This window comes from Sinocyclocheilus grahami, unplaced genomic scaffold, assembly GCF_001515645.1.
Source record: "Sinocyclocheilus grahami isolate Dianchi unplaced genomic scaffold, SAMN03320097.WGS_v1.1 scaffold417.1, whole genome shotgun sequence".
In the NCBI taxonomy this organism is placed as follows: domain Eukaryota; kingdom Metazoa; phylum Chordata; class Actinopteri; order Cypriniformes; family Cyprinidae; genus Sinocyclocheilus; species Sinocyclocheilus grahami.
The window spans coordinates 110,225-134,752 of NW_015505596.1; the positions used below are offsets into that span (position 1 = coordinate 110,225).

Genomic DNA, 24,528 nt, shown 5'->3' on the forward strand with positions numbered 1-24,528 from the left:
CAGAAAATCACTATTTCCAACCTTCCTTCTCCACCTTACAACCACTCGATGGGGAAAAGTGTCATGTGACATGTCTGAACACTCATTCAGCAACTTTCTACAACTTTCGTGGCCAACTTTCTTTTTAGGGGAAGTCGTGGCCTAATGGTTAGAGAGTCAGACTCGTAACACAATAGGTTGGCGGGTTCGAGTCTCGTACCGGCTGGGATTGTAAGTGGGGGGAGTGAATGTACAGTGCTCTCTCTCACCTTCAGTACCACGACTGAGGTGCCCTTGAGCAAGGCACCGAACCCCCAACTGCTCCCTGGGCGCCGCAGCATAAATGGCTGCCCACTGCTCCGGGTGTGTGTTCACGGTGTGTGTGTGTGTTCACTGCTGTGTGTGTGCACTTTGGATAGGTTAAATGCAGAGCACTGATTCCAAGTATGGGTCACCATACTTGGCCACATGCCACGTCACTTCACTTCACTAAAGCAACTGTCATAGTGTCTGTGTACAAATGTAGGCCATTTTTTTATTTACAAATGATTTGAGTGAAGATGAATAGATTCAGCTTTAACGATGCATTCAAAACTGGTAATAGCTCATAGAGCAAAATTCAGTGGCTGTGACCTGATACTGAGGTGGACTTTATGGAAATTTAGATATAGTACAAGACTGAGGTACCTAAATAAGCAGTGGAAACTTTTAAGTTCAACTTTGTATTGCCTCAGGTCTCTGGGTTGACAATTAACCTTTCCATAATCAGTCAAAAAACTTTCTTAATGTGAATGTGCTGTCCTTTACTGACCTCCGAAATTGAAATTACATGTGTACTTGGTGTGACAGTATCGTAAGTCAGTGACCGCATCAGATTTAAAGGGGTCATATGATGCGATTTAAATTTTTCCTTTCTTTTTGGAGTGTTACAAGCTCTTGGTGCATAAAGAAGATCAGTAAAGTTGCAAAGACTAAAGTCTCAAATCCAAAGAGATATTCTTTATTAAAGTTAAGCGTCAACCATGCCTCCCTAAAACGGCTCGTTCCAACACGCCCCCACATGTCTACGTCACGATCTGGGAAGATTTGCATAACGCCACCCAAATGTTCACGCAAAGAAAGAAGGCTTAACTTTTATTCTTGCAGTAATATTGTTGTTGTCACCGCTGCCATGCTGTGGAGTCGCTGGGTGTTTCGTTGTGAAAGCGAAACTACTTTGTTTGGCCTTTCAAAAGAGGACACGACTAGAAATCAGTGGTTAAGTTGTATTTACAACACTGTTCCAGAACAGTTCAACCCAAATATTCAGATGTGTGCTGCGCATTTTATGGAGGATGGATGAGGACTGTTTCCTGAACCAGTAGCCTAATGCGTCTGTGGCACAAAGGCTATTTCTATAAAGTTGGGCAGTTCCAACTTTGCAAGGACAGTCTGGCGCTTCTGACTCACAGCCTGTAAGTATGACGTTGCTGTAAGTATGTCTTTTTTATATTTAAATAATTTGCCAATGATGATTCAAACGCGAGTTTTTATATTTAAATAATTTGCCAATGATGATTCAAATCAAAGAGATATTCTTTATTAAAGTTAAGCGTCAACCATGCCTACCTAAAACGGCTCGTTCCAACACGCCCCCACATGTCTACGTCACGATCTGGGAAGATTTGCATAACGCCACCCAAATGTTCACGCAAAGAAAGAAGGCTTAACTTTTATTCTTGCAGTAATATTGTTGTTGTCACCGCTGCCATGCTGTGGAGTCGCTGGGTGTTTCGTTGTGAAAGCGAAACTACTTTGTTTGGCCTTTCAAAAGAGGACACGACTAGAAATCAGTGGTTAAGTTGTATTTACAACACTGTTCCAGAACAGTTCAACCCAAATATTCAGATGTGTGCTGCGCATTTTATGGAGGATGGATGAGGACTGTTTCCTGAACCAGTAGCCTAATGCGTCTGTGGCACAAAGGCTATTTCTATAAAGTTGGGCAGTTCCAACTTTGCAAGGACAGTCTGGCGCTTCTGACTCACAGCCTGTAAGTATGACGTTGCTGTAAGTATGTCTTTTTTATATTTAAATAATTTGCCAATGATGATTCAAACGCGAGTTTTTATATTTAAATAATTTGCCAATGATGATTCAAATGAGAGTTTTGAGCAGTGTAGAGTAGGCTTGTTGTTTGTTGTTTCTCCGATCACAAATGCAAACATGGCTGGGAGACATGTTTACGCGGCGCGATACGCAATGCGTAAAAAGACAGTATAAGTCATTATAACCAGTAATTATGTCCCCACTGGATGCAACAAATGCCTCGTTTGTAATGGGTTTTATTGGTTTTGTCTTGTCTAGTGATGTCTGGATCTCAAACTAATCGTTCTATTTAACCGGATCTTCTTAGTGAACCGGTCGAACCAGTTCACCAAATCGAACTGAATCGTTTGAAACGGTTCGCATCTCCAGTACGCACTAATCCACAAATTACTTAAGTTATTTGGTTTATAAACGTGCCTGACACTCCCTCTGACGCGAAATAAACCAATATCCCGAGTTACTCAGTTATTCCTAACAGTACATTGGCTGAACTGCTAAAAGAGAACCGATGATGGCATGTGCACGAGCAGAGCAGCTGGACTGAGTCTCGTCCTGCTGGGAGACGGCATCACAGTATGTTAAGGGGAGTAACATTTCCGTCACACGCTTGAGGCATTCGGCCATTCAAAATCCACTGAATAGCTGGCCAATCAGAGCACACCTCACTTTTTTAGACCAATGAGCTTTGTAAAAATCTACGCATTTCAGAAAGGTGGGGCATAGAGGAGAAACAATAATGTACAGTATATGGAAAATAATGTGTTTTTTGAACCTTAAACCGCATAAACACATTTCATTACACCAAATACACAAAATAATGTTATTTTTAGCAACGTCATATGACCCCTTTAAGTTTGTTCAGGTGAGCAGAATGAAAAAAGCTGCGAGGAAACGTCTCGATTAATTATCATCGTAAGTTTTCCCTGATAAGCCTTCCTGAATACGGTAATTATTTCTCGAGTAAACTTGGCCAATCTCTTCTAAAACTAAACACTTTATAAAATATGTTTCCTTGGCTGTATTTACTCAAAAAATATTTTCCCTCCGATTTGACTTCTCATTTTAGTGGTAAAATACATGCACCACCTACAGCAAATAACTCTCTCATAGAGAAAGGAAACAGAGTACCATTGAGGAAACCTGCATTTCATACTTTAAGGAATTCCACTGGAAGGAGAGGAGAATAAGTGAGAGAACACATACGCACTCAAGAAAAGATAGAGAAAAAACCTAAGGCGGGCTGGCTAAAGTGAGCATGGAAAAATGATAATAAATCATGAATGAAAATGTCAGTCGACACTGAAAACCCAAATCGAGGGGCTGTGGTTGGACGGCCGACTTTTCAATCCAAAAAAACAGAGCTCGAGATTAAACAGATGAGATGCCGACGAAAAGGCCACAGTGATATTTCCTTCTTTGAGTGAAGAAGGTTTGGAAATCTAATAAAATTGATGATTTGCAGATGAAATGGAAGATTTGTATCTTAAACAAGGGCTTGTATTGAAAGTATAAGGAGATCCATATATGCTTATCCAGTTGCACACACTCACCTCTCCTGCAATGTCGCATAGCCATTTTGCATCTCCTGGACTCTGCGATGGTTGGACATGGTATCGTGTCCTTTGGTGGCTTCTTCACAATATGCCGTGTTCGGGTTTCCAGACCCCACTTGAAACCACAGGTTTTGTTTCTTCTGGTGCAGGTCCCCCACTCACTCCACTGGCCCACCTCACAACCCTCTATTGGGTGAAATAGAACTAGAATTTAGAGAACTAGATGATGATGAAAACCAGTGATAGAGACTATGAAAAGTCTGGATATGGTAAGATACAATACAGTAATATTAGACCTAATGAACAATATACATTTATTTTAGGTTACAAAAATAGTATTTTTTATGTATTTTGTGGACTGAAGAATGTAATATCATAAACAGACAATGTTTGTAAAATCTAGCTTAAACTTAGTAGCAGGTTCTAGCTGGTTGAAAAAGGTCATTAGCCAATCACTCGGTGGTTGATCAGCCACTATGTCCCAAAAGCCAGCTTTACCACCTTAAATTGGTTTGACCAGTTGGTTGCTGGTTTGTTGCTGGTCTAAGATGGTCTACCTCATGCTAATGACTAACTTGGAAAAACTAATGACCATCTTAGCTCAGTTTCAAACCAGTTATCATGTTCCAGAACAGCCACCAGCTTTATCTGGATTCTCCAGTAGGCTTGTATATAAAAAAAAGGTTTACTTACCTCCACACTCCATGATGTCCTCCAGAGGAGCAAAACCCTCTGGACACTTTTCGAAGCAACGGCCCTTGTGCAAGTAAAAACCAGGCTTGCACTTTGTGCAGAAGTCTTTGCTGAAGCAGGCCTCACAGTTATCTATCCTACACCCTGTGAAGAAACAAGAGAGACAGACGTCAGTCGGGACAGCAGACAAACCTCCTCATCTGGAGCAGACTGGAGGGTGGGGGAGGGGATCGGTGTGAGAGAGGGATTATGGGTTGGGAAAAGGGCATTTTGATGCCTTGTGAAGCTTTTCTCTTTAGGGGAGTGAGATATTCCAGTGCAACTTCCTCTGACATGCTTGCTGAGCCAGGGAGTGTGGGGTGTGAGAGTTTAGGGCTGCATAGAACTCCAAAGACGTGATGACATCCGGAATGAGGAATTACCTCATCATGACCCCTTCACAGAAGAAAGGAAAGCAGAACACCTCCAAGCATTCAAGAGTTAGAAGGAAAGTTTTATTCTCATTCCCTCTCTTGACTGAGCAAGCGCTGGCATACTTTATTAGCATAAAATCATTACTAGCATGACATTTTAACAAATAGTTTTTTATCAAGAACATAAAATATCAGCAAGAAACTAGCATAAAATCATTATTATCATACAATTTTAGCAAATAATGAACAAGAATATATCATAAAATAAATTATTACCAAAAATTAACAATTATTAACAATAATTTAGCATAAAATAATTAGTAGCATAACATTTGATAAATTATAAAAAATAACTTAGCATAAAATTATTATTAGCATAAAATCTTAAGTTTTCAACAAGAATTTAGCATGGAATCTGTATTAGCATACAATCTTAACAATATTTCACCAAGAACTTGGCATTACAATTATTAACATAAATCTGAGCAAAGTTTTAACAAGAAATTAGTGTAAAATCAGTATTAGCAAAAAAACCTTACATTTTCAGCAAGAACATGATATAAAATCATTATTACCACAAAATTGAGAAAATAATTAACAAAAATGTTGCATAACATCATTATTAGCATAAAAACTGAGCAAAGTTTTAACAAGAACTTAGAATAAAATCCTTATTAGCATAAAATCTGACCAAACGAAAAAAAAAAGGATAATTTAACAATCATTATTCATGTGCAAATTTGGCATATTATAAACATAAACTCAGCATAAGAACACATTTAGCATAAAATCTTATCAATGTTTTGGCAGGAACTTATCTTAAAATAATTATGATAAAAAACGTATCATTAAGATAAAATTTGAGCAAATTTACTAAATACTTTTTTGCCCCACTGTATATATATATATATATTTTATTTTTATTTTTATTTTTTTTAAAGGTTGTAGTCTAGGCCTATGTACAATAATCTAGTCCGGGACATCATGAAGTTCTGCTGTGTTAAGATCAGAGTTGGGCGGAAGGGAAACAAGGGTCAAAACACCGCGAAGGAGGCAATACCACCACAGCGATCCTCCCATGCCCCGCCTTGCCACAGCATATCAAGGGCAGTGTGCCAGCATGTCATCAAGTTGTGACTCTGCAAATAGCACGTCAGGCAGAGCGAAATTACATGAGCCACACCAACAGGGCGATGCGCTGGCCTGCATAATTAAAAGGAGCCACTGAGAGCTGTCTAATTTATGGTGCTTCTTAAAAGCTTCTTCAGACGCTGATTGCCTGATAGGCACTGGAACTCAGCTATCCACAACCATGTGAAGCTGGTTGCAGGTTCCACTCAGGTAAGTCAGGGCACCTGTTTGTGGCAGGAAATTGGTCACTTTTACCGGTCTGCAGGTAAGCATGCATTTCAAAAAGGTTTTGAAAGAGAAAATCTGGCACATTACAAAGAGATAAAGATTGTGCTTTAATCTCTGACCCTCTCTGGGTTTTGTGAAGGTTCTCACCATCACACCCCCCTAATTAGACCATCTCCAGCTAACCAGCCTGTCTCCTTAACTACATTCCTTCCCAACAAACGAGTCCTTCCCCTTCTTCCTTTGAACCCCTGAAGTCCCCGCCCACTTTTCCTGATCTCTCACGCTTTCTTTAACCAGTCCAAAACAATCTCATGCAGAGAAAATAACACACACACACACACACACACACACACACACACACATATTGCACTCCAACAACCATAATAACCATCATTATCACTCCCAGGCCAATGACTTTGATACGGTATTTTTTTACCTTTTGCCAATTTCAAAACCAATATTTCTAGTCCTGTATGTCCTTAATGACAAGCAACACTCCTTAAGCCCAATTACATACACAATAGGTCCAACCATAATATTTTATTGCTTAATTATTAGCAGAGAGATGACAGGAAATCTTAGGAGAAATTATGCAAGGATGTTTTCAGCTAGCCCAGTTCTGATTCTGCTTCGCCCTGCCAAAATTTTCACTGGACCCGATACTTTTTAAAATTTATTTTTCATTGTTGTTATTATTTATTTTTACTTTTATTATTTATTATAATTTTTAACATTTTTCTTACATTTTTTCTTCACAAAGAAAATATTTTTTCCTTTACAAAAAGTCAGTGGGCCATCCTTATTGTTGAACACTATTACAGAGACGAGACTCGAACTTGTGGTGCCACTCGTCATGTTCACATGCATTCTAACTGCTAAATCATAGTTGCAACAAATGTAATACACACTTAGACAGAACCGAAGAGACACACAGATTAAAGAGACAAGCCGCAGTGTCTCGTAGTTTTGCTGTACGGCAAGAATGTAAAACATGCCATTTAAAAAGAAAAAAAAAGAACAACAAGAACAAAAAAGTACATCTTCATCATGTCATTGTCTTTAACACCCTTGTCTTTACATCAGCCAAGACACCGGGGCAGAACTGCATCTTTTGTTTGATAAACACGTGCTCTGGCTGGTCGAGTTACGCTGTGCTGTAGAGATCTTGGCGTGGAGTCTGAGGAGAAGAAGGCCACACAGATGGATCCACTCGCTTTTGTTCCCAAAGTAATCAGAGCTCTGGGAGTCTCTGTGTCCTTACATGTCCAATCTATGACAGTGAGCAACAGCTAATAAATGAGCTTTGTAACAGAAAAGCCGCCTCTGTCCTCCGCCTGATATATTGCAGCCATAGGGAGGCTGTCATCAAATTTTGGATCTCTTACTTCAGGGAATTGAGCAGGAAAAAGCAAAAAGAGCATCTATTGGCACACGACTCAGACAGTGATTGGACTGACTCTTCGTGAAATGTCATTTGTCATCCATGATCATGTGCAGATGCTGCAATATCAAAAATCACTGCATTGGAATATTAGTAATGGTATACGTGTCTATGAGTGAATCTGATGAGTTTGGGTTTAAAAGTCTCAACTGTAGATAGAGTTTGAAACCCCTGGGCTAGATGAAGCCCTACTAAAAAAAAAAAAAAAAAGTTCTTGAGATGCAATGAAGGTGGTCTTCCAATAGGATTAACCTTGGTGCCTCTTTTGAAGGCCTAGATGATTACAGGAGACTAATATGACATAATTAGATCACTTGTTCTCACACACACATGGGAATAAGGACAGACGGTGGGAATCTGATGAAAGCCCAATGCAAAGAGGGACACAAAATAAGCCTAAACAGAACATTAGAGGAACATGAAATTGCCTACTCCGCTGCAAACTGTTGCTTGAGATTTATGTTTGTCCTTTATTTCCACTTGGGTTTCAGTGTGGTTTTCAAGTCAAGTGCATGCTGAGTTGAATCATCAAGCTTTAGGGGTGATCTAATCCTGAAAGACTTGTGGCAGGAATGCCTTTCTGCTGTGGTCTGGATGAAACAAAAAACAATAAAGCAAATTATACTGTGGACATTCGAGCCATTGTCATATTCAAGCGGTTGCGAACCACGTTAGCCAGGGCTGTTGAAAGTTTACTTAATTTGTAAGCAATTAAACATGAAACAGTAACTACTTTTTCAACTAAAAATCAGCTTTTAAATCCTATATGGCAGTGCCTTGTAAACAAGGGGTAAATTTGGTAGCCAGTCTATGTATTGGTCACTTGACCAATGCATAGTAATCGGCAGCCATCTATGGCGCAAAATGGATGCCCATGTTTGGGGAGTGCTAAACCCGGGCCGCATTTCTCCATTTCTCATATTGAAAGTGCCTCGCTGAAAGAGCCTGTGCCATCTGACCTGTTTTGTTTATGGTGAACATATCATGCGGTTGACTTTCTCACACCCAAAAATGTCATCTTGCTCTGCCAGTGGGTACAACAAGCCCTCTGGGTTTTTCATGAGGACCTTGGAGCATCTATTTGCATTGTACACATTTCTGCAAGAGAGGAAGCTACTTGCAAATTAATTTAGATACTAAAAGGATAAGTTCACCAATTTTAAATCAGTTTTGTGACTTCTTTGGAAGTCTCAGGACCATAAAATGTTCATCCAAGCATTGAATTCAGTCCGGTGTTTAGCCAGTGAAAAAGAAATTTAGATTCTGTTACAGAAGTGCAAGCCAAAATTCAAAGACTTGCCAAAATACACAAAGACAGACAACGGGGGTAAAACAAGGGTAAACAATGGCAGTGTTTTTACAAGATTGAGGAATTTGATGTAAAGTTTGGATTTCAATCGATACAACAAACTTGCAGAGTTTCTTCTCGACAGGTAAGCTAAACTTCAAGTTAAAAGTATTCATAATATGTTTGACCTTTGATTGAAAGTAGCCTAATTTTACCTGTTCACTATTATAGACCGGTTAGAGCTGTTTGTGTTGTTGAGTTGGGGAAGATGTGAAATGGGTAATTGCAAAGGTTGTCTGAAAACATGCTTTATTTTTGTAGTTCAGCTAAGTGACACTAGAAGCACAAAAATGGCTTAGTTCACCTTTAAGTCACACATAAAAATTTATAAATGTCATTGCATTAGCATGTCATTGCATCAAACCAAGTGGCAATATATACAACAATATATAACAGCACAAATAAATACAAGTAATTTAAATAAAAACACATTGTGGTTGTCAGGCATTAATAGTTAAAAGTCCAATTGGTTGGAAAGTCATTCTAAAAGCAGTTGAGAAAAAGTCTAACATCAATTGTTTACAGATGCCACTTGGTTTGATGTTTTGTTTTTAAATGCAATGATATTTATTCCTATTAAGTGTGGCCTAACAGTCTATTTTTTTGTAGACCACAATAACAATAACAAAAATGACAACTATTAAAGTCTCTATAAATGTAGAGTATATTAAATTGAACTTTACAAGAGCCATCTAAATTTTCAATGACCAAACAGACCTGTAAAACTGGGTTAAGGATAGGTGTACAACTTTCACTGTCTGACAAATGGAGTTCTCTGGTGTGAGAGTAACACAGAGGGGCCAACAGCAACTGTTCTTTTGCAGGTCCCAAATGACATCACTTTAACTGCAACCCATTCTATCCCAGAGGGTACGGGACTCATTACCTTATTGGAAGAACATATTGTAGAATTGTGTTGATTCTTTAACTACATTTGGGTACCACTTTAGGCAACTAAAGTCTTTTTGTGTGGCTGAGGTCCACCAAAACTACCTGTAAAACTCAGAAGCTTAGGAAGCTTTCGAACAGACTTACTCAGGTGCCTGCATTCGACCATTTAAAATAGTGACAAAGTGGGAATAATTACAACAACAGAACAATAAGAACAGATTTTACAATACCAGGGACGATAAAACATAGTATCAAATTGGATGAAATACATATACTAGTCCTGGATGAACTGTGATACTTGAACTACACGTCTAGGATATTGGCAATCAGAAAGCTTTAAAAGGGTTTCCATATGAGTAAAGAGCGAACAGAGAACTTCACATGTGGACAAACAGGAGGTCATCTGGGGCCAGTGTATTTCATTCAGTGGAAGGCTGCTTACTAACATAGGCTATAAATCACATGAAAATTATTTCATAAAGTCATGAAGTCAGCATTAAAACTCACAGCCCTGCCTCCGTGAAGAGAAGTATCAGTAAGCTGTTAAGTACCTTGATGGCTGCTGTAAAGGTTATGGTTGAAACTAGTTTCTACTTGCAAGTTTTATCCTAATTCTCAGGCTGGAACCGTTTCATGTATTCACGAGAAAGAGGGCTTGGGGGGTTTCCTTGTGGTGACACTGAAATACTTCAAATATAAAAGGAGAATAGGAGGGTTCAAGATCGATGAGGAAGAGGGCTTTCACTTGACAACCTGTGGAAAAACTGATGGTACCATCGCACCATTTCTCCCTACATTCAGAGTGTCTTTTCTAGCATTTATCTATCCTTCATCCTTCCCACACCCTCTCTTTATCTGGTTAGCTTCAGTGGTAGGCTGAAGCAGTGTATGGGAGCAACTAACCAAAAGCAGAGAGGCTACTAATTTATATTTCATATTTTATCGCAAACACAGTCAAACAATCTAGTGAGATCAGGTAATAATTAAACATGCACTCCAAATATGACTTTCTGTAAACTGATTTTTCTGAACACTGTAAAGACAACAAACCAGTTAAAAGAAAGAAGAAAAAAAACACTCAATGACAAATTAATACGAATCAACGGTCAGTTGTGTTTCTGAAACTCCCTGCACTGTATTTTACGTTTTCATCTTTGCAATGAAATAAGTATTGTAATATTACAGCAAAACAGCTAAATCCAGCTTTTTGTTAAAGTTTTCAAATCAGTTATATAAATTAATTAAATTACAAATGAAAATTTATATAAATTCTTTTTTTTTTATTAGTTGCATTCACTGCAAATTTAGGTGTATTAATACACTGGGTATGATGTTGCTACACTAATTGATATCCTAATGATATTTTTGTGCCAGATAATTTCTGCTCTTAAAGAGACAGTTCACCAAAAACTGAACATTTTGTCATCATTTACATGCCCTCATGTCATTTTAAAGAAGTTTTTTCTTCTTCTGTGAAACAGTGTTATTTTAGTATTTATTGATTAATTAATTGATTTAATTGATTAATTAGCTTTTTATCAGTTTTATTTAGTAATTTTGTTGTGTTTTTGTAATTTTTGTTTAACTCTTAATGCATATAAATTCTAAAAATGCCCATAAAAACGTAAGCGCACAATTGTGTCGGTTAAACTTTTTCGTCTGCTTGTTCTGAGGCGCAAGTAATTTATTATATACGAAAATTATTATATTCAGAGGTTTCTCCTACTTTTCTTAGTGATATTTAGTGCCAGTTTATCAGGAAGTGAAGATTTTGTCCTTTTTGACTCGATGGATGGAAATGGTGCTTAATTCGCAAATGTTTTATGCGATATTGCAATTTTGCGCACAAGTTAAATTCTCAACTTTGGATGGAAACATAGCTATTGACATAAAAGGGAGTAAATTATGACAGAATTTTTTTTTAATTTTAGGTGAACTATCCCTTTAAGTCAATTGACCCTTTGCAAAGACCCGCCCCCTTAGTTACTGTTGCTATGTCCGTCAAGCCATGGTGCTCTCACGCCACACATCATGTTCTCGCACAGTGAAAAATACATCGCGCAGCAAAGAGGACACTGACCACGCCAGAGGTGGGGAACTCGAGTCACATGACTTGACTCGAGTCTGACTCGAGTCGCAAATTTAAGGACTTGTGACTTGCTTGACTAAATAAAGAAAATGACTTGACTTGACTTGGACTTGAGATCCAGTGACTTGAGACTTGACTTGATGATGCCATAGAGTAGGCCTATCATAGCCTTAAATGCATAGCTGTCAATTTAGTTCTTATTATAAAATCAAAGAAATCAATAAGTTATAGGGGAAGCCATGACAATAGTTTTCAAGAACAATATGTGACTTGAGACTTGCTTGAGACTTGATGGTAGGGACTTGAGACTTGCTTGAGACTTGAACATGTGTGACTTGCCCCCACCTCTGGATCACACACCGACAAACAAGACAGAGCAGGTTACATTTGGTAACCTCAGCTACAGTCTCAACTTTTAAATTTTGTAATTTTTTAAGAACTTCAAACAATAAATACCTTTTTGTGGCTCTTTAATGTGTTGTGACAGATCGCTGTTGTGCCTCAGTTCAAATGTCACGTGCATCGATTAACTCTCCCTCTTAACTAGTTACAACACGAAATAAACATGAATGAATATCAGAAGTAGGGATGCACCGATACCACTTTTTCCAGTACTCGCCCGATACCGATACTTTTATTTTTGGTACTTGCCGATACCGAGTACCGATACCAATATTTTTATTGCATTTGTAAATTTTTTAAATATTTGGTACAGAAACCAAAAGAATATGTATAATGTTAGTTGGTTAACTTCATTTATCAAATAGATACAGTCAAACCAAAATTTATTCAGACACCTTCAACATTTCTCACATTATCACAGTTTATTCGCTATAGTTTAGAAAATGGTAATAAAATATAACAAGAACTCAGAGTTAAACTGTGTCAGAACAAATTCAGCTTGATATTGTTAGATAACTTTGATAGAAAGGTATGTAATAGATTACAATCAACCAAAACTTAGACAGCTGTTAGTATGCAGTATTTACACAACTATCAATACTTGATAGTCAAAAGGGCAACCTTTAGCCTTAATGACAGCCTGTAGTCTCCTGGGCATGCTGTCACCCAGCTTCATGCAAACCTCAACTTCAATGTTTTTTTCCAGACTTGGTCTGAATCATTTTTGGTCCCAAATTTGTATCAGTTTTACTGGTAGTCCACTGTATGAAGAATTTTTGGGTATGATTTGTCACAGTTTACTTTATTTTGCTATCCTCACTTACATAAATGAACTATAGTGTCCTGCACCCACTAGTAAAAAAATATATAAAAAATTATATCTGGTCTCTGAATAATTTTTGGTTTGACTGTATATCCTTCGGTTATTTTTGCATTAAATGCCCATTAAAATGTATTTTACAAGTTTTTGTTACTTTCACTGTTCATTTTTTTGCTCTGTGGTACATCATCTTTAATTTAATAGCATTAGTACTTAGTATTGTAATCAGGCGCTTTGCTGTAATATTTTTCAAGTTCAAGTCCACCAACGTTAATCTACTCCTGTCTGGTTTGTTTGTCAGACAAAAAGGCAGATTCAGCGTTATGATTGGTCAGATCGTCTTTCAATCAAACTCCCGGCAAAGGGTCAATAATATAAACTTATAATTATATATTTAAATATTTAAAATTTAATTTACAAGTAGCTTGTAGCTTGGCAACAAGGTAAGCTTGGTTTCAAAGTAGATTCCAAACACTGGGCTCATCTTCTCACAGAAGAGGAAAGCCAGTCCAGCCCTCCTTCTACTCATTCGAGATGCTTGAGTCACGCATATGATGCTTACCAGAGGTAGGTCAGAGCATTCAATCTGGTGAGTGGATTTCAAAAGCGCTCGACCCCACCGCACGGCTCCAGCGGAAGAGTCTGCACAGATGTAGTGCAAACCTATCTCCTCTTTGCCTTTGTTTTCGCTCAGGCCCGGCGATTCTGCAAAGCATTCTTAAATGAGATAGGATCACACACACACTTAGGGTCTAATGATAAGCAGCTGCTGCTTAAGTGATTTCAGAGCCTGTTTTTTAAAAACATGATCAACTCCAATTGAATCCACCATTCCAGTCTCTTGAAAGAATGAAGTGCTGCTGAAAACCTGGACAAGAGAGAAAACGGAGCGACTTCGAATGGTTGCTGTGTGTTCGAAATTGTTCCCAGTGACCCAATGATTAGTTCTTGCACTAACCCTGATAGAACATCCCATTATGACTGACAGACACGAGGAGCTTAGCGAAGACGACAGAAAAAGCATAACTCAAGGAAGAGGGTCAAATGCGAAGCAGGATTACAAAGTCATGACTGAAACAGCGATCACATCAAAGTAGGCTTTGCGCAGAGATTTGATGCTACGTGACAATGTGAAGTTTTGTTCTGGGAGAAGTTCTCCATGAAAGGAATCCAGATTAACTGGCAACATATCAGTATCATTTAAAATCTAAATTCACCCAGGACCATGAATGGTTGGAGGACACGGTCTCAGAAAACAGCATGTCTTTTCCCACAGCTTAAGAACTTACAAAATGTAGGTTGATGATTTTGATCAGCGGTCGAGGATGGTAAAACTCTATAACGCTATATAGCCTCAATTGGTACACCCAGTTTATGGTAAATGAGGCGTTTTAACGTTTCCCCTCCTCCTCTTTTGATAAAATTGGCGGATAAATCTGTATCAAGTTTGTTGAGTGAAAAAGGACTCATTATTATACAGGGTTGTCTGTACAGCATCTGGGTTTATTAGTATTGTAGGTCCTGACACACTCCTCTGAGGTTTTAAGTCTGTCTGTGAGGAGTTTGGCTTAACAATCCAACTGGTTAGAGTTTTGTTTTCACATGAAACTCAAAGCCAACACCTCAGGCTTTTCACTTAACCTCAAAGGTCCAGAGTGTCTCAGGCCTGGCACAAATGTTAAAATAAGGTAATAAAATACAGGGCATGGAAGGAGAGGGATACACAATTCCAATAGGACTATTATAATGCTATCTGCAGACAAATATAAGAAATTTGTTTTCCTATTTTGCTATTGTTTCTAAGCATTGGTGACTTCCAACAGCCAACTAGTCAATTAATGAAATCGTATAAACGTCCTCCTGTTTTAAGGGACCTACATGATCTAAGTATTTCAGAAAGCCTTTAAACCAATAATGGCACATGGAAAATGCTGGGGAAAAATGTCAATATGCAAAGTCATAACTTTACAAAAATAAAAAACAGATTTGTCAGTTCCCTCATAACAAGCTTACAAGCATTTTTAACATCAAATACAAAGCAGTTTTACTTCACTTTAAGTATTCACAGTACGTGACGACAAAAATATGTTTTTACAGAGTTAAGCTCTCACTCAAATCCATGTTAAACTAGCGTGTTTGTGCATTAGGATTCACACACCAGTGCTACAAATAGGCAGTGTGTGTGTATATATGTGCGTATATGTAAGTGGGGAAGTGTAGTAAGTGTACAGTAGGATCTTACTGGAGCACATGTTGATCTCTGTCCCGCGCATGCCATAGTAGCCTGATGGACAGGCATGGAGACACTCGCCATACTGCCTCATCCTCTCCCTCCTCAGGAACAGGAAGAGCTTGGGTTGGCAGTTCATACACCCATTGTCCTTGGAACACACCGAGCAGCCTTTACAGATGGGATAAGCTCCAGAGCTAGCTGCGATAAAGCAAGACACAAAACAGATATGTTTACCAGCCAATAACACCAAAAAATGCTAAAGTAACATCTCCTCTTGCCAACACTCTCCATTTCATGACCACATGCCACTTGCGATTTCAGTACAAAAAGTGTGACAATTGTTCACAAATAGCGGTCGGTTATTTATGTGTATATAAAAGAAATTAAGTGCTAAAATACATTTCAGATGCAAATTTCACTTCTGTTGTAAAACATATGCATTTTAATAACTTAGCTTCAACCTAGCCAAATTATAACATTAAAATACACAAGAAATTGTCCGACTGTCTATATTTGCCGTTGTATGTAATCTATTTAACATTCTAATAAGCAATAGTTTAACACTGACACTTGTATGCAAATGTGTACTGAATAGTAAACCAATTTAAATGCAATAGCCTAAATACTGAAGCTTTCCTTAGTGTTTTGGTGGGAGATGCTAAAATACATGAAAATTACATCCCGTATGGATTTAATGTTAAATGCAAGTTTGTTGAAATACAGGACTATCGGCAACCTTCACCTAGTAGGGATATGCAGAATGTACTTAAGTAGTGAAGGAAAAGCACACATTTTTACTCAACATAACTTACTGTACACTTACACTTACTGAGGTTAAGTGCCTCGCTCAAGGGAACATGGTGATAGCTCACGACTTGTGTCTTGCAACCGAACCAGCAATGTTAAGTTGTAAACCCCTACACCACAGAGCAAGCTAACTGCAAAGTGCTCTGTTGAACGGTTAAATGTGTGGCGCTATAGAACTGTCACAGACATTTTCATTGACACATAAAACTTTCACTGACAAAAGAAACTGTCATTACTGTGACACTAGCGAGGCCTGATGTTTTTGCTGAGGAAACCATTTTTAATGTGAGCAGAACAGTGATTTGATTCAAAGCTCAACTCCTGTATGTAGAGTTCAACTTCAGACAGCCGCTGAAAGCCCAAAACCGCATTGACACCGAGCAGGATCATGTTGCTGGTAGAAGACAAAGGAGCCAGTAACAACCATACCGTTTCACAATAAAGGTCTCTTAATGTAAGTTCCTTAGCGTCCCCTTTACAGGAACATGTCCTTGGGTGCACACAATAGCTGCAAACCAGAGACATTGTTATTGATTGAAGCCAAGTTTTAAATATCACAAACCGAGATAGAGTAACAGTCCGAACTGGATGACCCACCACAATGCTTTATAAAATATCATGCACTTCGCTGACCTTTTTCCCCATTCCCTTTTTTCTCCTCATCTTTCCTTCAGTCTGAATAAATAATTGAGATTTAAAACAACATCGAAATAGTTTCTGCATGGCTTATACAAACTTTGTTCTTTCGTGTTAAATAATAGGCAACATTCATAAACATTTTCCATAAAATTATACATGAGAAAGCATTGAGAGAGATGGACAAACCATACAGGAGGAGTGAAGGTTTGCTATTTAAAATAATTCTTACTATTCTCAAACCTTCATCATTAGGCTGTGTCTCAATCTGCTCCTTATGAGCCAGCTCTCGTCAATGCTCTAAAAAGTTTGCTCCCTAGAAATTCCCAGAATGCACCTTAGAATCAGTAAGCACTGGCAGCTCACTATATTAAATGCAAATGTTGTCATGTTTATGCCAATGTTCAGTTGAACAAGGTCCTTCCTAGTGCTCAAAACTGTATTAATGATATACTAGCGGGTGAAGTAAGACACAGCCTCTTAAATGCTAATGTACCATTTCCAATTTTCAAATTTGAGAAAGGACTGAAAATATTACTCAAAAATTATTGACTGCTTTGGATCAGAGCCCCAAATATGTGATAACAGACATATAGTAACTTATAATAACATATACAATATACAACAATTACTTTTTTATCTGTTGTTGTGGAGGTAGTTCTTTAAAATATCAGTGATGTCAAATTATAAAAATGCATTCGTAATCATCAGACAATGTTTATTGTTATCTATATGCCACACAATCAATACTATAAGCTATACACATAGTCAAATTTACATTGTAAAAATGCAGCGTTGCCAATCAACTAGTCTACAACAAAAAGCCCAAGAGCTGATTAGGATGTCTACGTCAAGAGGAAATATTTACAATATTTTATGTATGTATCATGGTGTTTTTATGGTAATAAAATATAGGCAACTTTATTGTGTAGCTTGTTTCATGCCACGTGACATCACTGTTTTTGTAATGAGGAAAGGATCTGGACACATTTTTTCCCAAACCACACATAAAGGCATATTTTACACAGTTTGATCATGTTTATAGAAACCTGACATTCACCGTAAATTGGTAACAATCTCCTCGACTCAGCCCACACACTTCAGACCTGATTGCGATCGTAGTGCAGAGAACGGGCGGAAACCAGGACTGGCATGAGGTTGGAACTTCAAAAAGCTGAGAACTATCAGAACGTTTGCCTTATTGAATTTCCCTAATTGAAGGTGGTATGGCAATATCACAAACTGTTTCCCCTGTTCCTTAATCATAGGGGTGTTATTCCTTTCATCCCACTTTCAGAGGCAGTGCTGTTTCAGCAAAGCCTTGCGGCTGATAAATGATTTATTTAACTGCTGCTGTCAACATGAGCTTGAACAACACAATCGACCTTGAATGATCGCATATTGGTGCATTGATCGCCTAGCATGGTCATGCCATTTACCTCATCGCCTCGCGTTTGGTTGTTATCAATTGTATGGGATGACATTCAGACCTTGATGGGATTGTGTTATCACTGGCCTAGCAATTATAAATATAAAGAGACGTAAGACGTTTTTTGTCTCATTCAAGATTTTTGGATCAGCAACATGTCTGAGGACGGCTTTCCCAGCACTGACCACAGGCATGTCAAAAAGGAGGCTGGGAACTGGTGTGTCTAGGGCAAGGATGTCCAAGAGCCACCCTTGAGGGCCCAGTGCTTCTACGGAAATCTTTTCACCGCCAGCTGATTTATACCTGAAGTTATGACTGGAGTCTTCCATTCCACATCATATTTTCATCAATTCATGAGGGGATCAAATTCAAGCCCTAAACCAGAAAATATGATGTCTTTCCAATATCACTGTCGAATTGGGTCTTAAAGGGACACTGGGATCCAAGAGGGGAAACTAACAAGAAAAAGTGCCTCAGTGGGACCCTATTCATATTCTGCATTCAACTCAATTTATAGTTTATGTATAGGCATTTATTCGTCTTACTTGTGCAGCAATTTGCCCTCGTTGTTTAAATAAATAAAATAAAAAAACAGTCCAAGAAAAACCGAATGATCCGAATGGCTTTCATACATGCAAACAACATCTCCGTCTATGTTTTTAAGTCACTCTAGAATGCTAATTTTCTAAGTGTGGCAGAATTTAGAGTTCTATGTAAATTACAGTGGATAAGCCTAATTTGGCTGCTAAGAGTGTTTTTTGTTCCAAGAATCACACCAGCATGAGCTTTAAACTTTACCATAAGTCTGTCATGTTATCCTGCTGAAGTGTAACTTATTCTGGCAAGCTTGTATTATGGAACTAAAGAAGAATTATTTCAAAAAAAAAAAAAAAAGAAAAGAGCAGAGGAAAGCATTTCTTGTTTTAACGTCGCAAATCCACCCCTGAAGCATAGTTTCTACAACACTGAGGCTAATTTACTGTTCGCCGAATTAGTGAGAATTGTTTGAAAGACAGATTATTCTCTGTATCTCTCTACATAAGCCATAATGCTACTACTATTAAGTAAAGCGAAAGCGGCATCATTTGCAGTCCGATTCTTCTTAATGTTGCACATAAAACAGTTTTACAGATGCTTTACATGACATTGTCACAATGTACTGTAAAGATTTTGAAGTATTAGCGTTAAGTTAGAACTGTGATTTAAAATTTAAGGCACCAACTGAAATTGTAAAACACAATTTTAACACATGGGATAGCAAACTGGGAAAAGAAAATGTTTTTATTTTTTAACATGTATTTTTTTTTATGTTCTATACTTCAACCAGTGTTATTTTAGTATTATTTATATATCATTATATTATTTATTAATATTTTAAATTAGCTTTATTTCTTTATTTCTATATTTCTGTTTTTATTTTAATTTTACTAGTTATAATTGTATGTGCTTTTGCCATTTTTATTCGTTTTTTTTATTATATTCAGTTTTAATTTATTTTTATTTCAGTTTGTCATTTTAGTACTTCAACATAAACTTATTTTGTTTCAGGTAGTTGCCAAGACTACATTTAAAAAAAAAAATGTCTGTTGAAGTTTTCTTATAGATTTTTTTATATATATTTAGATTTTATTTATTTCAGTTTTATTGCAATTAACAAAAAATATTTTTTATAGTTTTAGTTAACAATAACAACACTACTTTAAATCACCATACAAAATCCACCACACTGATCTATCAAACCACATAATTACATCTAGAATATGGTCATGCTGAATAAGGCATTAATATGTGCTTTATAAGTACAAATAAACAGCCATACTAGTAATATGCATGCTAATAAGCAACTAGTTAGGGAATCGTGTCCCCTAATCTAAAGTGTTACCCAAAGTTCTAAATATTCAAAGTTCAAAGTTGTTAATGAGTAATAAGCTTCCCGTTACTGAGATTGAAGAGAAAAATCAGTAACAGTCTTCATCGCCTGGCTCATTTTGAAATTCTGTCATTATTTACAGTCCAAACCTTTATAACTTTCTTTCTTCAGTGGAACACAAAAAGAGATGTTAGGCTGCATGACAGCCTCAGTCACTATTCACTAATCAATAGAATTCTCCACTTGTGGAAGGAAGAATGTCTTACGGCTTTGGAACAACATGAGGGTAAGTATTTTTGGGTGAACCATCCATTTAGAATCAGAAACGCTTGTCTCCTATAATGGAAAAGCAACTGGGAGTATGCAATAAAACTTTCAGATCATCCACTAAAAGTGTGCCAGTCCCAAAATTGTTCCACATGGTTGAAGACAGTACATGGAAAACTGCATCAATCCGCCGGCATTTGTTGCATCTGACTTTATTTGTCATGGTCATGGGTATGGAAATCACACTTTGCTGAAGATTAATACACCAGAGCCAGAATGGTGGTATATGGCAAGGGTGTGCGTTTTGCTCTACAGGCACATTTCTCCTCCACTTTAGCAGAACATATGCTGGACTTCACCTCCGACTACTTTGCAGCTGGAAATAGTCAGGATTTAGACATCCATGTCCCCCCACCCAACTCCAGTTTACTTTAACAGATTGTACTGTATGCATATGTTTACAATTTAGGGCAATCCCATTACTTATAATGATTCTGCACCATGTGTCTGAGCAAACACATTTGTTTCACTGCACTGGCTTATTAGCTTAGTGAGAGTGTTCCTGTGATACAGGCCCAGGAGACATGGCAAGCACAGATAGATTTGTTGATTGGATCACCGTGATTGAATCGGTGGACTTGATATCCAAACATTCCTTGTAAGCTCGGGCACCTGGTACTTGTGTTTGTTTTCAGTTGGCACAAGACAAAAAGGGATTCAGACGACCTGAGGGCAAACCTGCTGACGTATATGCTAATACCCTGGCATGGCTTTTTAGTCCACAGAGAGATTGTAGAGCACACACACGGACTGATTAATGTTGACTTCTCACTCATTCAAGTAGTAATACATAGGAAATACAGTTACGGTCGACAATAATTTAAACTCTGTTTCTAGAACTGAATAATGTTTCCCTCATAGATGAAACATTTGTACATTTATTTACTTGATTAAAAGTCTTTCAAATTTGGGGTTCGTAAACAAATGGTTGCTGGTTCTATCCTTGCAGGGGATGATACATGAGAAAGAGTTAAAAAAACTGAATTAAAAAATAATAATAAAATTAAATAAAAAAAATAAGATAACATTTTGAAAAGTAGGTTATAAAACACTTGAGAGGTAAAATAGCACTTTGCCTGTTATGCATCTCATAGAGTGCTTTATGTGTGGGCCAAAGACGTGTAGGTGCCATAAGGTGCAAAAGGCAATCTGTCATGATGGGCTATGTGTGAGAAGATATGTTTTATATTTCTGCACAGCTCACTCTTTTGTTGGAATGGAATTTGTAAGTCAGCAGCTATTTCCACTCCATTAATTCCTCTCAGAGTGAGATGTTCTGTTATGTTCTCAGGTCTGTAGAAGAGGTGAGAAAGATATAAAATATTTTTCTCCATCAGTATTTTGGTATTATTTTCCGTATAAAAAGGTAAATACACTTGGTTAAAATTGTGTATTAGGACTTCTTTAAAGAAAACATATCTTGAATATGAACTGAATTAATTTTTTTTATTCTTTCCACTGGCATTATTTAATGAATGATTATATTCATATTTCTTAAAATCATTTAATTTGTAAACTGTGTAATTTATGCTTTAAAAATACTTTAAAACAACAGTAGCGTAAAGAAAGTGGTAGAGAAGCAAAGACAGGAGGGTGGTGGTGGAGAGGGTGGGAAGTGGAACAGCTAAAATTAGCACACCTGTTGGTAATTTATCACACATAAACCTCACACCTAATTTTCACACCTGTGGCACAATGGGTTCTGAATCCCACAATTCAGTCACACATGCTAAGAAGCTAACAGTGAGTTCCCTGCATGGAGAAAGAGCATCATGGACAAGGATCAAAGAAACAGTGTGCCTGGGATTTTTTCACACCACTGAGCATTAGTGGACCTAACAAGACCCTCCTTTTCCACCTGCCAGTGATCCAATCACATGCCACTTCATAATAATACCACCGCAATCCTACAATCCAATACAAAGCTACGCAAGAGTGATGATTCACCTAAAAATTAACATTCTTTCATCATTGACTCATCCTCATGTCAGTCCAAATCTGTACGACTTACTTTCTTCTGTAGAACACAAAAGAAGATATTTTGAGGAGCATTGGGGCCCAAACAATATTGGATGGACTTTCATATTTTTTAAAATATTTCCTTTAGCATTTGATAAAAGAAAGCGTACAGGAAAGTCATACAAGGTTTAGAAAGAACATGAGGGTAAATGACAGAAATGTCATTTTTGGGTGAACTATCCCTTTAAGATCAAAGGCATTACCCATGATGCATTTTGCCACTGCTGACACAGGAAGCAGAACTACAGAAAAAATCTACACTTAGGCAATGGTTCTCAACCAAGGGACCAGGGGCCACTAGGGGGCCTTAGAAAACTCCCAAGGGGGCAAAACAACTCAAGATATTTCTTAATTTACTCTGTCAGCAACTGTTGTTTGTTATTTGAAGAACCAGGATTCCCACAGTTCCCCAAACCTGGACAAGGAAGCTTAATTTCCTTCTAGACTTAAATAATATAATAAATTATTATTACAATTAATGTAAATTAATGTTAAACATTATAATAAATAAATGTTTTTTCTAAAAATGCCATGCTCTAAAATTCCTTCAAATATTGTTGGCCTTGCGTCAAAAGGTTAAGAAACATTGCACAAGGGTGGTTTTGGTGGTTTTTGGTGTGTTGCTTTGCGGTTGCTACCCACCAGTCTAAATGATATTCTGGTAGATATGACTCAGTTCTGTTTTTTTTTCTTTCATTTTATCATCGATCAGCAAAAATTATAGTTGAATCACTTAGAAAAGTAATAGCACACCTCTTCTTAAGCCACACAGTTTGAGGAATCATTCATGTCCTTAGATTTACTGATGAATTACATGTTATGTTTAATACTAACAGTTAAGAAGTTGTTCAAATCTTAAGTATGATCATTAGTAATTGTGATGCTCGCCTTAACAAACACCTCTAAAACTAAGTTTAGAACTATGAATGCACATAAAACTCACCCACACATGCATATACAGACACACTATCCAGCAGACCTCCCTCTAAAACAGTATTGTTTGCCTTCACGCCTGACTCTGTGCTATGCTGGGGAACATGAAAGGCATTACCTCATTAACCCTTTAACGAGACCTCTTCTCCACTTTCCTGGCTAAACCCTTCCCTACCAGGCCAGATCAGAAGTGATCCATAGGGTCAAAAGTGGAGAGCACCATGGGGGTGGTAGGCAGAAACATGCTGAGGAACCTCATATGGTCCCAACCACTGAGAGGGGACTTCAAAGCCTGATGCCCAAGACTGAGATTTCTACTCCATAAATAGCTTCAGAAGACCCTCTAAAAACTTCTATTGAGCTAATTAAGCAAAAATTCAACAGGATACCACGCAACACCCATGCCATCGACTTCAAAAACGCCACGCATGCCATCAGCGTAAGCTTCAAAATAACAAAAACAGGTTCTACGGTTGCGGTTTCCTGCACACATGGGTGACACAATGTATAAAATCTGTGTGTATTGTTACAAATTTGTCAAATCCCTGTGAAAACCTGGCAAGACAGGACATGCCAGAACACTTCCAGATACAAATGAACACCAGGGCAGGGTTTTATGTAATGGCCGCTCGTCTCATCTGCTCCCCAGGGCAGAGCATACACTAAAGAGCTCTGTGATAATCACTCAACTTCAACCTCTTCTTGCTCTTACCAAAACAGATCTGCCTGGCAGCCAGATACATCTCAGATACGGCCCCTGTGTGGCCCCGTACTCCCATAAACACATTGGCCACATCATGCAACTTTCCTCTTTTGCCTTTGAGATTTGTGTTGATCTCGACAAAGAAATTCCTGCTAAAAATGTTTGCTGACAAAATGATAATGCATCTTTGTAAAATACAAATAAAATATACAACTTGTATTATTTAATTGCTTTAATGAACAAACACATCCTATACAGAGTATATTATAAAAAAAAAAATAGTACTTTTAGTCAGAAAGGAGACATTAAATTTATCAAAAGTCTGTCACTGTCACTTATAAAAAAAACTTTTATGATGTTGCACATTTTCCTGTTTCAAATACATTCTATTCATTTGTACTTTCTATTCATCAAAAAAAAAAAAAAAAGAATCCTAGAAAAAAATGGATCATGGTTTCCACGAATATATTAAGCAGCATAATGGTTTTCAACATT

General features: G+C 37.6%; 1 protein-coding gene across 1 annotated transcript in view; it reads right to left on the reverse strand.

Moving 5' to 3' along the window:
• The window catches only part of LOC107551185 (R-spondin-2-like), a 61,997-nt gene that overhangs the window by 23,594 nt on the left and 13,875 nt on the right, over nucleotides 1–24,528 (reverse strand). The window contains exons 2-4 of the mRNA XM_016232713.1: nucleotides 15,319–15,507; nucleotides 4,314–4,457; nucleotides 3,618–3,806 (exon numbers count right to left, since the gene is read on the reverse strand). Of these exons, the coding sequence (XP_016088199.1) occupies nucleotides 3,618–3,806; nucleotides 4,314–4,457; nucleotides 15,319–15,507 (522 nt within the window). The remainder of the gene's footprint in view (nucleotides 1–3,617; nucleotides 3,807–4,313; nucleotides 4,458–15,318; nucleotides 15,508–24,528) is intronic.